Source organism: Hyposmocoma kahamanoa, unplaced genomic scaffold (genome assembly GCF_003589595.1).
Source record: "Hyposmocoma kahamanoa isolate Upper Pololo Valley unplaced genomic scaffold, ASM358959v1 97, whole genome shotgun sequence".
Lineage (NCBI taxonomy): Eukaryota > Metazoa > Arthropoda > Insecta > Lepidoptera > Cosmopterigidae > Hyposmocoma > Hyposmocoma kahamanoa.
Window position 1 is genome coordinate 2,335,258 of NW_020655294.1, and position 14,926 is coordinate 2,350,183.

Consider the following 14,926-nt stretch of genomic DNA (forward strand, 5'->3'; position numbering starts at 1 on the left):
CTTCAAGGCAAGTGAACCTTTTAAGAAGCCTTCAAGGCAAGTGAACCCATTTGACTGCGTTTAACTTAATCTCTTTTTTGTAAAGAGAGACTATACTCAAGTAAAGTATGTAGATCATTTTTTTAAATGTACAGTCCAAGACAGTTAACAAACAAATTTGCTCACGCAAAAGCATCCGATGCGTGTAATCTTTAACAGATTATTAGGTAAGCATAATAATCTGTTAAAGTTTACACGCATCGCATTCAGAATTGATGATACGCCATAAAACATACAACACATTTATGCATACCACATTGCTTATTGCAACATGCTACATGTTTTTCCATTAATCATTTCCAGGGACTTCGGACAATGTCATCTTTTGCGCAGCGATGGTAGAAACTCTGAGTAAATTATCGCGGCGTTCGCAAAAACTCAGGCACAACGTCATATTTTTATTCAACGGTGCTGAAGAAATGGCTCTACATGTAAGTTTTTTGGACATTCATGTGTTTATCTAATGTTATATATTTAAAAGAAAGATGGCTCGATAATGAAAGAGGTTGACATGTTAACAGTAGCTACTGGAATACATTAACTTTCGGAAAGCTCATAAAAAATTAATTAAATTTAAGTATTTTTTAAAAATCTATTTGATTTCTGGACATTAAATGGTTATCTGTACCTGGGTTAGTATCTGTGTATCCATATTTTCTAAGTAGAGAGTAACTGAGAGAACGAAACCCTCCAAAACTCTGGCATTCATATCCTATAGATTAGACGAATAGCCTTCGATATCAACCTATAACGACTTGCCCCCAAGAAGTCCACTATCCAGTTACAAAGCCCGGTAGCAATTCCGTACAATGGATGTTTGCCAATGTGGCTTTTGTGCCAAATTTTGTCAAATGCGTTTGAAATATCGAGGGACACTGCAAGGGCTTTGTCTCGTGTATCAATAGCGTCTTTCTATAAATGAGGCCCTTTTACACAATGTTTTACTCATATTTAATTATTTTACAGGGTAGCCATGCTTTTCTGCAACACGAATGGGCTAAAGGTGTGACTAACGTGGTGAATTTAGACTCTGCCGGTATGAACGGAAAACCAATTATTTTTCAGGTACGGGTAGTAAAATCATTGAAACTTTGGTATAAATTGTTTGATTCTCAATGCTGCTACATCATCATCTTCATAAAATTCGAGAAACCTAAAGATTTAAACTAGGTACTGATTTTTAGAATTCTGCTGAACTGACGTATGTACGTGGGGTGCACTATAAGTTTCCGGAATGAATAAGAAAAAAATATTATAAATGGTCAGAAATGAATTTATTGTATCTCAAAATATTATCTGTTAGCGTGAATCCACTTTTTCACACGAATGAACCAATTTTGAAAATATTTATGCTATTCATCCGTGACAATCTCTGAAACATATTTTTCATACTCTTCGACAGCCTCTTCAGGTGATGAAAATCGTTGAGCGCGTAACTGGTTCTTAATGTTTGGAAATAAATGAAAGTCACAAGGTGTCAGGTCAGGACTGTACGCGGGATGACTCACAAGGTCAACTTTATTCACCTTCAAAAATTCATTCGTCTGTCTGGCCGAATGAGAACTGGCATTATTGTGGTGCAATATGACACGGCGTTTACGGTTATTTTTACGGAGTTTGTCAATAACTTCCAGCAAACAAATCGTCGTGTACCGATCACTATTCACGGTACAACGATTCTCCAAAGCAACAGTAGCCACGTGTCCAGTTTTATTAAAAAAAGAAGCAATCATAGCGCCACTTTGGTTGGTTTCGGCTCATCTCGAAAGACCCGTACGCTTTGCTGCTTTGTTTTGGGATCGTAACTATAAATTCATGTTACGTCACCTGTTACTGTGTCCCATACCAAATTTGACGCCCCTTCGTTGAATCTGGTAAGCATGGCATTGCACCAAGTGACGCGATCCGTTTTTTGAGCCTCAGTCTAATTGTGTGGGATCCACCGGGAGCACAGCCTTTTCACACTCAAATGTTTGTGTAGTATTGATTATATTTGACTCATGCCTATGCCTAAAGATGCCGAATCTTACGGTCTGTCACATGCCTGTCTGTTTTGATCATACGGCGCGCAGCATCGATATTTTTGTAGGTCACAGCAGTGGACGGGCGACCATCACGAAATTCGTCACTAAGATTCACACGATCGCAGTTGATCTCTGCAAACCAGCTATATAAATAGTCGTCTTGCATGGTGCTTCATCGCCAAAAGCAGTTTGAAGCCAAGCGAAGCTCCGCTGAGCTGTTGTGAGCCAAAGAGTTCCATTTTCAAATGTTGTAATTACTTTTTAAATATTGTTTGTGTAAGTGGCCAGTTCCGGAAACTTATAGTGCTCCCTATGTGCCTACATAAAACAAGAATTGATATTTGTGAAAAGTCACATTATTCGAATCACTTCAAAATTTAGTAGCAGTAGAGCTCCTTGTGAAAGAGTTCGTCCAAAGAAGTACTGCCACCTTACAGCAGCAGTAATGTGAGCATTACTCGTTCCGGTTATGAAGGGTAAGTGCTGGTAAAATTACAGGCACATGAGTCTTGTTAACTTATGTCTCAGGGTGACGGGCACAGTGACAGTGCCCCTCAAATCTTTGTGATTCAAAGCACTGAGCGGTACTGCAACTGTTATGGACAGGCGACTTATTTGTCCCGTCACTTGGTCACAAAACTCCCAAACGAGTGCTCGTAGAGCACACCGTTTCTTTAAGGGAATAATTCTTCCATACCTAATTTCTAATGTTTCGATGGCATAAACAAACATTCATTTTTATAAAAAAATACTTGTTTCAAAGTATTCTTCTTCCTAGCTTCGCGTTTATATTTGTGAGAACCAGTAGGTTTTAAAAATTAATAAAAATTACCCATTTATATTGGTTTTTCCCAGGCGTCAGACACTCGACTGTTGAGCATATACAAGCGCGTAGTGAACCGTCCGAACGCCCAAAGCATAGGAGAGTTCATGTTTGCAAACGGCATCATTCCCTCCGACACAGATTTTAGGATTTGGAGGGATTTTGGAAATTTTCATGGTAAGAACAAATACTTGATAAGAATAAGTAGTGAAATACAATGCAGTGGACCTCGCATAGATATATAAATGTTTAAAATTGACAATAGAATGGGAAATTTTAGTGCTATTAATAAGTGGTTGTTAAATAGTAGATAATTGTTTATAATTATATCATTGGAAATAGCTTAACAGGAACTTAAATTTATTGTATGACAGCAATGTTGTAATATGTTTAGGAAGATGTTGTGTCATTTTTTATGTTTATAATAATATGAAACTATTTCTTTTCGCTTTTTGCATCATAATATCGTTTAATGGCACAAGAGACTTAATGTGTCTTGTCCCGTTTTTCCCGTCCCGAGGTTTGTATACCATAAAAATAATAATGTTTACAAGTTTAGCAGTCATTGTGACTGTGTCTATATTGTCCGTTATATTGTCTGCATTGAGTATACATGCAGTTCTCTTCTTGCAACCAATAATTATCTCGAAGTGAATCATTCTCAAGCATTCTCGACGCATTACAATCTTGCATCCATTTCCAGGACTCGACATCGCCTTCATGAAGTGGGGCCACGTGTACCACACGCGCTACGATCACCATGACATGTTGAAGACCGGCGTGATCCAGAATGCCGGCAACATGCTACTGGCACTCGTGCCCGCGGTCGCGGGCGACGCGGAGCTAGAGACTAAAGTCAGTATTCTGGCGGACGCTGGGGCAATAGGCGTACATTCTATTACTGTTTAGTTCAAATATGAACGTTAATAAACTCGAGTTCCTAAAGACACTAAATAGAACATAAATGAAATATTTCACTTTCTGAAAATCCACCCGGTTGAAAGGCTTTTCAATATCTAGAGTGCCACAAGTCAGGAGTGAGTTAGGCATTGGAATTCTTTTAAATTATTGTAAGTCTTGGCTTCATCAAGCGGCAGTCTAAGTTTTTTGACCATCGACAGGCAATTTGTAATTTATATAACGCCTTTGTTCGAAGTAAATTGGAAGATACGTGCGCAGTGTGGGATCCCCACAATAAACTCTATATAGCAATGTTAGAACGAATCCAGAAATAATTTTTGAGGTATTTGTATAGTAAACTTTATGGGTACTATCCTTATATGTATAGATCGCTTGAGATCAGGCGAAAACTGGCGCTACTAAAATATATTTTCAACCTAATAAGAGGATGTATAATTACACCGTCCTCTATTGGCTCAAATTCTTTTTTATCCCGCCAATCTCACGCTACGTCCTTCGACAGCGCAAATACCCTCTATTCAATTTTCATTTGACCCGCACAGTGACACTAATACGCACACCATTCTTCGAAGCATTGTCCATAATTGAATCACTAAGCAAAACTGAATCAAAATTTCTAACATTCGCTGGTTACTATTTGGAGGCGGTCACCGCCCAAAGCTCTGTGATCCAAATTCCGCATCCTATCTTTGGCCGGTGATCGACTCAACCTTTTTTGCAACCTTTTTTGTGACTATGACTTACATGTTATAAGTTATAAGTACTGTAAGTGTAAGTTGTACAAATAAATAAATAAATAAACAGTTGTCCTAATGTAAGTTTGACCTATTCTTAGATCGAGCCGTCTGCAGTCGTGTACTTCGATTTCCTAAACTGGTTCCTGGTGTCGTACTCGTTCGGAGCGTCGGTGGCCGTGGACCTGCTGGTGGCAATTTTTGGCGGCCTCAGTGTCGCCTACTACGTGTGGGTCGTCGGTCCAAGTGAGCTAGTATGCTTTTGCTGCCTAATTCGAGGTCAAGGTGTGATTTCTAAGATGTGATGACGACGGTGCACCTAGGACGTTGAAAGCAAAGTATGAGGTCCAACTAAATCAATAAAAACCGTTTCAACTTCACACATCGTTAAAAAAAAATCATAGTTCCAAGCATATTTGGTTTCATGTTACCATTGAAAATTTTTCAGCTTGTTTTGTTTATTTTGTATAATAACATCTCAGCAAAAATTCAACACGGCGAACGTCGCCCGACATCTATGTAAAACAGTACTTCTTCTTAACCTATCGACAGCATACACTGTAAAGCTTGCTATTGCCGGTTGTGGAACACCGGCGAATAATACGTAACATAATAGCGAATATAGAATAGCACCTCTTTCTGTATTAGTAACACATCACATAATCATTAGGTTGTTAGCATGACTGGCTGGAATTTATTATCAAATTTCAGGTATTGCAACGGTTCAAGAACTTCTGTTTACGGTATTAGGACGATTACTCTCAATGTTGGCCGGAATGCTGGTCGTTACCATTTTTGTGCCCATCATGGTCGCCACTACCGTTCAACTTAGGTAATATTATTTTTAATTTTTTAATTTTATAATATCAAGTGATGGCACGAAAAAGTCGTGCATCTGATGGTAAGCTACACGCTTGTCCATAACAGTTGCAGTGCCACTCAGAGCTTTAAATCGCAAAGATCCGAGGGGCACTGCCACTGTGCCCGTTACCCTGAGACATAAGTTGACAAGTGCCATGTGCCTTATTTTCATCAAAATAATCTACTCCAAATGCATGCTTATAAATAGCTATAACATATTTCATTTTCTTAGGTAGAATACACGAATCAAAGTATCCAATCTTGTTGGCAAGCAAATATTATGTGCTGCATACTACAGTATGCAATTCATAATCACGCAATACAAAATTACATTTTATGAGGATTGTGTTTACTACCATTTGTACCATTTTTTTTTTTAGTTACCATTGTAAGTATACATTTTTTTCCTTGATAATAAATGTAGCGGGTAATCGCACCAATTAGCTGGTCTCAAATCAGGAAACGTCTTGTACTATGAGTACCAAAGTAACGGATATCCGTGGCACTGTCCAGAACATCCAAACCAGACAAAATGTACATGAGGCACCTAAACTGATACAATCGAGAAATGAAGTCAGAACCTGTCAGAGTGTTCAACTGTGTACTGTAGTCTAGGCTCTACTCTATGAGTAGAATTGCTGGCTGAATATAGCTAGTGAATATAGTTTTTGTATTTAGAATGCTTTTGAAGGATTGAAATAAGAAAACAGAAGGTTTTGACATATATTACATCCTAACCTGAAAGTGAAATATGTAAAAAATGTGAAATAAACCAAATCTTTGAAGTTAATCCCAGTTTATATTCTTAGATGTACCTCTCGCTACGCATTAGAGCTACGACCCAGTTACAGTACTCACCGACTTCGACAATCAAATTAAATTCAGTATGAAACAGTCCGTGCCCAGCAAAGAGCCGACAGACTATGATCGGAAGTAAATGAATCTCCTAACGTCCAGGTACTTGGCGCAAGCTTGGTTGGTGGTCCCTATCTACTGGCTGCCGTACGTCATCACGGCCGTCTGCGTCGCACAGGTTTTTGACGCCTGGAGAACCAAGAAGGTATCACTTGATATTTTATTATGTTGCGGACACGATAACGTGAATAATTTTGTGAAAGGACTCTATAATTTCAAAATGCGAATGGTGGAGTTTGTGTAACTACTCAGAATCTCCTCACATGACTGCTGCCATGTCCTTCATCACCGCGCGTAACATAACCGACATCATACTAAAGCATTTTAGTCAATGTGGATGATTTTTTATACATTTTATTAATGAAAATATTATTTTTTCTATTATTGTTTCTCTCCACCGTCTGCAGTACATAATATATTCGCTGTCTTCCTCTCCATGCTCTTTGTAAACTGCCAATAACAATACATTTTTGGTATGATCCGTAATATACTCGATGTTCATTAAATGTAACTAAATTTCATTTTTTTAGTGTAGCTTCAACCGCTGTATCCGTGCAATGCAAGCCCAAGCAGCAACAAGATTGATTCTAGCTGTCATACTAATTATTATGACATGCATACCAAATACTATGACAGTGCGGTACTTTGTCACTGTGCCTTTGTTCATCATTTCGGTCATGTCTCTGGCGTCTTTGACCGTCATCAGATACGTTAGACTGGAAGGTACGTAATAGATACTATAACATCATCATAACCCCCTTTATTATCGTTCTGTATGTTGACATTAATATTATATATAATAAAATATCGAGTTCTTAGATTTTCGCGATTGTTATACATAGGAAATGAATAAATGGTTTGTTTGAAAAAACAAATATATACGATTTAAATCCGGAAAAATAGTTTCATTTCCTGTATATAATAAAATACTTTTCAACAAAATTGTAACTACTTCCACGAATGTTTAAGGAAGATTTGTAAAAAGTGTTTTTACAAATCTTAGTTTGTTTTCCCGTTCTGATTGGTTTATCCATAAACATTACAAAATTATTGGTGGCATTCACCTTATCTCCTTTGAAACTGGAATTAGCGAAGAAAGAACGCTAGTAGGTACATAAATATCATTGATGACGAACTTGTATGATCTCTTACAGAATTACGGAATTCTCAAATACGCGGTAATATCCAATTCTCCTTTATTATTTGCAGCCATGTCGTAATAATCGAACTAACGCCCACGCTCTGAGTGTGTTTAATTATTATGTTTAAAAAAGACTCAATGGCGTGGGGAGACGAATTATGGTCTCCTACACGCTTTCTCCCAACCGTGCTTTGACGTTTCATCTTAAATTCAAATTTACTGGGTCGGGCTGCTAACCATGTAACTCGGCTAACTTTTAAGCCATGATGGCGGGAGAGCCAAATCAGGTTGTTTTCACGAAGCACCTTGACGTTTTCCCAGCATGGCAGCACCTGCTGATGGAGACGCTGTGGTCGCTGCCATCTACGATGTTCATATTGACGCTGGCGCTGCGTTTTTGCGCGATGATGCTGCCGGTCATGGGGCGCAACGCATCTGACACGCCCGACTACCTAGTTGCGATCATCAACACGGGCATTGCCGTCATCGTCCTGTACACTATCGTGAGTCTTTGTTCTTTTCCAGTGCAGACTGGAAGTGTACTGTTACTTCTAGGATCCCTTGAAACATAAAATAATATAATTTATTATAATGCCACTAAAATAATAAAATACTCTGTTGCAAAACAGTGCCCTAGCGGGTCTTTAAACAAAAGCAATTGTCTTGTTTTAGATTTGGAACCAGCTTCAAATTCGTAGGTATCTTTGGTATAATAAAGTATATGTAAAAAATGTTTTATCACATGAATAATATACAAATAATACTAAGTATAAAAACAAATTATGTACATGTGAAAGGACTATGACCGGTGCAATATAGAGGCATGCCCTAACCTTAAATTGGCGTGTCCATAAGTTACACATGGCGCACTATAAAGCACATAAGACCTAAATTCTGAATTGATTGGCAGCGGATTTTTATATATTTAGTAATAAAAAAAACGACATTTCCTATAACTGTCTAATTATAATCGAACAAACTTGCATAATTACACTCCATATAATATGTATGTATAAGTATGTTGCAAAAAAGTACCCCTCTGCGCATCAGCTTCCAGCTGCGCTTCAGTAGAGGAAGCTGTTCCGCCTAGTTGTGAAAACTCCGAAATTTTTTCCTTGAAAACAACGTAGGTACCTACCTATTTATATTGCAACTCACACTTTTGGCAACACTGGGCAATATGTTTAAAATAAACTGCAATCTGTACCCTCCGGGGTTTCAACCATGTTTTAATTAAGCCAGGTTTAATGCCCAAAGTATTTACTACTAAATATTTGTTGTAAATCGTGTTTCGTTCTTGAATGATAATATATTATTACAAAATGTTTAATGCTTTCTGATCTATATGATTCGATTTGCCTTTCTATTGCATTGATTCGCTTGAAAATTGCATTGAAATAAATCCATACAAAAAAATCGTTCGATCGCATGCATCGATTCAAGGAATCGATTTTCGTAAAAATCGAATCATAATGTAAATCCTTAGTAGTGAAAATCCACAGATTTGTAAGGTAGGTATTCTGACGGATGCTTCTATTTCAACTAAAAAAGATTTTTTATATCGAAATTTGTAATATATATGGAATTGTAGAAAATTCCGTATTCGCCGTTTTGCCCACGATTTTTGGCAGAAACGGATTATAACTCGGTGCTTTGGGAAAAAAACCCGTTTAAAATCCAGGCGGGTTGATTTGGTTTTAACCCACTGCCCACCTCTCGTCGCCAATTAATACTGAACCGGAATTGCAACTGAACTACAAATATTATCGAGGTTTTTGCGATTGTTACACATAGGAAATGAAACTGTTTTCCAGATTTAAATCGCGTATATTTATTTTTTCAAACAAACCAACGTTTCGTGCCCTTTACATGTCCCATGGTCACGGTTGACTGAGGTGCTAAAGTCATCAACCAGTTATGTCTAATATTAATGCAAACCACCGTAATTTTTCACTATAGTTACAAAAGTTACTAATTAATACCTTATTTTTAATTTTAAAACGTAATGTAGCATAAATTGGAATGTTACTTTGTACCTGTAAAGGGTCCGAAACGTCGATTTGTTTGAAAAAACAAATATACGCGATTTAAATCCGGAAAAATAGTTTCATTTCCTATACAATTTTTTTTCATTCAAAGTAAACTACTGCTTTGACGGTTTCTAGACTATATTATCAAAAAATTTGTTTTAATGAATAAAGGATATTTAAAATATGAATTTACTGGACATGCTTAGTAAGATGAGAGCAGTAAGGGCAGTACAGTAACTAATTTCATTCTTAGAACCTTTTTAAACATTTTGCTTATATGGCCTTATTACACAAAGGGTGCAAATTAATTAAAACCTAATATAGTGTGTAAAATTGATGAATTAGGATTTAATTGATATATCATTCAAGTGTTCAAGTTAATAGGTTTTACTAATTCTCCAATGTTTGTTTCAGTCGGGCATCGAACTGCTATTCTCACGCAAGCACCTGTGGATTGTAGTGGCGCCCGTAGCCATCGCCTGCATAGTGCTCATGTTCATTCCTTTCAGTCCGTACCAGGACGAGGGGCCATCCGTGCAAAGGCATTACTGGTTTGTGAGTATCGCGAGTTTAATACATTCTACTTAGGAGCGCCATACACGTTACCTACATTAACAACTCTGCCATTGCACAGTCGTAACTTGAAGTCGAGCCTTAGATTGCATTCATAAGTAAATGAGTCAAACCGTAACACATGACACGCGCGGTGTGTTACCGCTAGTGTTGGGTCATAAAAAGATTTCCATTTTGAAAAAATCATAAATTTCAGAAAAATATATTTTTCAGAAAAAAATAGTTTTCAGAAAAATAAATATTTTTCCGGATATTTTTCCTTTAATTTTCCATATTTCCGTTTGACGTTGAAACCTGTCGAAATATGAAGTTACTGAATGAAAACGATAGGTCCATTAAAAAAGTTTTTTTTCGAAGTTGTGAAATTATATTAAATTTCGTTTTTTTAAGTACTTTATTTTATAATTCACGCTAAATAAAACTTCAAAAGATATTTCTAAACGTAAAACATAACATATGAGCTTTTGAAATTATATTTTTCCAATTTTTCCTGAACTTTCCGGAAAAATTTCCATCATTTCAAATTTTTCGAAAAGTTACCCAACAGTAGATATTACCACTAATTAACGAACTTAATATTAAACTTAAGGGCTATAATACGGACCCATGTTCCCTAAAGAGCTTGTGGCGGGCGTTGGCAACCAATGTTTAACAGAATTTCAATATCTTTTCCCAGCACTCGGAAATAATATCGTACAATTACAACAACATGGAAACAGAACGCGTAGCTGGTATCGTTGTGACGAAGCACGACACGTACTCCACCTCGAGGGTGCTTCCCGCACTGAGTGAGAAAGGCATTAATTTGGAGTATCGATTGGACTTCCGCGAAGACTGTGAACGTTATGTACATTGCAATTTGCCGCTCTTTGGCGTGTGGTTCGAGCCTCTGTGAGTTTATTTTTCTGTTGGTTTTGCTTACTTAGCTCAAGTCAGCGGAGACCGTCGTTACAGTACACTGTGTCACAAGGGCGGTAAGTAGACAATTACGAACAGAGGGACAGATTCATAATTCGTTTGTAAATGCTGCTCTGCTCGTTTGACATAATAGTACATTGTGTACTAAGGACGGTAATAAAGGGATTTTGGAGTCGAGGTTCGTTATTCCAGTCCCGCCCGTGAAACAGACAATGTTTTTCATCACACTTGCACGTAAATATGATGTATGATTGCATGCAGGCTAACTTGACTATAATGCCCCAAATAAAAACCTCGGGCCTTTTTTCATCTCACTATCGACTATGGCTGTATTGAAAAATGTAGGGAATGTTTTTCGTCGCTCTTGCGAGGAATTTAAGAAAAAGGCATATTCGAACCCTTGATTTGTAATAAGGCCACTAAACTTGTGATCATACGTCATAAGTGTTTTTATCACAAGAAAGTTATAAAAATAATAGGAACAAATTATATATATGTGAAATTTTATAATCACTTATGTATCATAAAAAGTTATCTAACAATTTCGTTCCAAGAATCTATATATCTCTTTAAAAGTTATCATTTTGCAGATGGCCTTATTACACTATTACCAAGGATGTGAATAGAAAATAATTAAAACGCTATAATTTAATCGTGCTATTGTTACATTTACAAAATGTCAAGCATGTCGGAAAAATCTTATATAAAGAATAATATTTTTTAAGCATTAAAACGCCTTTGACTTTGCGTATCTATGAAACAATATTTTAATATTATCTATGCTATGACTATGTCTTCTTGACTATATCTTTTAAAAAGTTAAATAAAGCCTACTTTTAATAAATAAAATCAAAAAGTTTTGGGGTCTCGGCTCAAACTTGGCGCGAGGCGGCGGCGCGACGTTAGTGCCCGCTAGTAAGAAATTAGTGTCAAGATAGAGGAGAAGAATGAGATGAATGAGAGTGAGTGAATGGGAGAAAGGAGACGGAGCGGTGACAGGCAGCGTTTGCACGTTTAGATTTTGTTTGCTTTATCCGAATATGAAAACATTATATCTAATAAAAGAAATGTGGTTAGTTGTTTATAAAAGACAGTAGCAGTAGATCCCCTTGTGAAAGAATTCGTCCAGGGAAGTATACTGCCATCATGCCTATTTCTGCCGCCAAACAGTAATGTGAGCATTACTGAGTTCCTTCAAAACCTCTCAGAACTCAGTGTAAGGTTTTGATTAGCGCCTAAGGGTGCTGGTGAAATTACAGGCACATGGGACTTATCAACTTATGTCTCAGGGTGACAGGCGCAATGGCAATATCTACTTATCCCTCAGATCTTTGCGATTTAAAGCTCTGTGTGGCACTGCAACTGCTATGGACAGGCGTGTCATTTAACACCAGGCGCACGACTTGTCACTTGGTATAATAAAAAAAATGCAGATCATCTTAGAATTGAATATTTAAAGACGTGGAGCCTCCGACCGTTTATGTATATTATTATTGAATATAGATATTAACGCCAATTAATTGATGGGTGCAGAGTGGACAGCTTGTTCATGTACACGGGTCCACCGGCGCCGTTCGAGCCCGATAACACGATCAGTCTCAGCAGCAGGATTTGCAACGGAAATGTCTGCACCTTCGACTTCATTATGATCGGTAAGAACTTTTTTGAGCATCGTCTTCAGAAAAGAGTATCACATTTAGCAGCAGATTGGAGATGTATCTAACCTTACAGAAACATTGTATTTATACTCATAGCAAACTCAGAAAGTGTAGATTGAAATGTACAACCACACCAATTGCTTGGTCTCAAACTCGGGAATACCCTGTATTATGAGTACCTTCCACAGCAACGGAATTCACTATGAGGCACTTCTCAGAATACTCAGATCAGAATCAATTTAAAAGTTTCCCAAATTGGTCCTACCGAGTACCGAACCCGGGACTACCGCATCCAGCGCTCATCACAATGTAAACCGTTAGAGCACCGAGGTCGAGTCAATGGAAGAGCTAATAATAATTATGTTGTTCTTATCGAAAGAATTAAATTTCACCCCGTATAAGAGACACTACAATTATAGGTATATTTTTAGCCGACTTCAAAAAAGGAGGAGGTTTGTCAATTCGACTATATTTTCCTTTTCGTATGTATGTTACATGATAGTTTGTGAAAGAGGGTACCTCAACAGTGGTCTCATTTAAATTTAAAGAAAATATTCCACCTCTAAGGGTGGCAAACTAGGGGTGAATTACTTTTGAGGTTGGTTTGTTTAGTACTCTCTACTGAAATTATTCAATGCCAATAATTCGAATGATTCCAGGCCCAGACCACAACTCGTTAACGATCTGGCCTCGCGAGAACGTCAACTTGACTTCATGGACTTTCGACTCTCCGGTCAAGTCGTCATACATACAAAACGATCGCCCTGTCTATATAATATACCATTCAATAGCTACTTACAGTGAAGTGTTTGCACCAATGCAGTTTAGTGTTACAGTATCAGTAAGTATAATTTGTAGTATAGGTATCTAAGCTGTAAAACGAAACAACGTTCAAACGTTCTTTTGTCTTAATTCATGCTATGCATTATGTACACTTTAGCAGCAGTACCCAGAGCTGGTTGTGAAAGTGTTCGTCCGGGGAAGTAGGTACTGTACCATACCTATTTCTGCCGTCAAGCAGTGATGTTAGCATTACTGCGATCCAGTTTTGAAGGGTAAGGGTGGCCATGGGACTTGTCAACGATGTCTCAGGGTGACGAGTGCAGTGGCAGTGCCCCTCAGATCTTCGCGATTTAAAGCTCTCAGCGGCACTGCAACTGTTATGGACATTGGACAAGCGGTCGCTTACCTCCTGACACCACGACTTGTTCGTCCCGTTACAAAATCATGACATCAGACTGAGGGTTCGTGTTATTTTCTTTAGCTGATTGATGGGACTCCATGTCAACGATTTGATACGGTTGATCTAATAAAGCCCTCACCTCGTGGTCCGCTTATTTTTGCTAAATAACTTTTTATTGCCCGACTGCGGAAGGGTCATGTTTTTAAGTGTATGTATGTATGTCTATTTCTTTTTGACGTTGTTCCCACAGCTTAAATGGTTTGATGGATGACATATGAGGTGTCGTTAGAGCCACTGCAGTTTTGTTCACTTTACAGGGTTTTGTCTTACTACAGGGTAAACGAGTGTTTTCAATAAGAATTGGATGTGACTGAGAGAATATATAATAATATTTTATTAAATAAATAATTTTTTCTAAACTGGCCGGTGGGGTACTTTTATACAGTAGTGAGTGGGGCAGTTTGGTACGTATCAAAGTGCTTATATTAGTTATTTTGTAGAAAAAATATTGTAATGTATAAAAACTGTTTCAACAAGTTATGGTAAAGAGGTGAACTAGTGACATTTTCCGCTATAGTCAGCTCTTCCGCCTGTATTCCTACTTCCAAGACTACATTACAAAGAACACTTTACAAATGGTGCCCTAGAAAGAAGTCTTGATCTAGCAAGTGCGGAGGCACATATAGCGGCATACTTTATGAACAGTTCACCTAGTGCTGATAATAGGTGGCAACCAGGAATGGCACACTACGTCGATTCACACATTCTAAGTGCCCCAAGCGATGTATCAGAGTACCCCACAGGTAAGGCAGAATTGGACAGTTCCCATTTTTTGTACAAATTAAAATTTTCAATTATTCAATACTATTTATGAAAGAAAAGATTAAATTAGTAATGTTTATTAGTTACGTCATCAATTAGGTAGAAAAATATTCATTATAATTTCATTTATTAGCCCAAAATTAAAGTTAAAAAACATAGTGTACGAATCTGCCGCGCTTCCCCCTACGATCATTCAATCAATATTTTTGCGAAATGTTCTTTACCATTAACGGCATAATGCTATAATTTTTACGAAAAAGAATATTTACTGTTTCTATTCCCAG

The 14,926-nt window shown here is 37.5% G+C and overlaps 1 protein-coding gene across 1 annotated transcript in view; it reads left to right on the forward strand.

Annotated features, from left to right (window-relative positions):
* Positions 1 to 14,091, forward strand: part of LOC113238596 (endoplasmic reticulum metallopeptidase 1-like) — a 28,730-nt gene extending 14,639 nt beyond the window's left edge. Inside the window, exons 7-20 of the mRNA XM_026475424.1 lie at positions 343 to 470; positions 1,006 to 1,104; positions 2,919 to 3,063; positions 3,590 to 3,741; positions 4,643 to 4,787; positions 5,253 to 5,373; positions 6,360 to 6,462; positions 6,848 to 7,040; positions 7,780 to 7,961; positions 9,903 to 10,043; positions 10,738 to 10,952; positions 12,513 to 12,631; positions 13,297 to 13,478; positions 14,071 to 14,091. Coding sequence (XP_026331209.1) covers positions 343 to 470; positions 1,006 to 1,104; positions 2,919 to 3,063; positions 3,590 to 3,741; positions 4,643 to 4,787; positions 5,253 to 5,373; positions 6,360 to 6,462; positions 6,848 to 7,040; positions 7,780 to 7,961; positions 9,903 to 10,043; positions 10,738 to 10,952; positions 12,513 to 12,631; positions 13,297 to 13,478; positions 14,071 to 14,091 — 1,946 coding nt within the window. The remainder of the gene's footprint in view (positions 1 to 342; positions 471 to 1,005; positions 1,105 to 2,918; positions 3,064 to 3,589; positions 3,742 to 4,642; positions 4,788 to 5,252; positions 5,374 to 6,359; positions 6,463 to 6,847; positions 7,041 to 7,779; positions 7,962 to 9,902; positions 10,044 to 10,737; positions 10,953 to 12,512; positions 12,632 to 13,296; positions 13,479 to 14,070) is intronic.
* Positions 14,092 to 14,926: the final 835 nt, after the last annotated feature.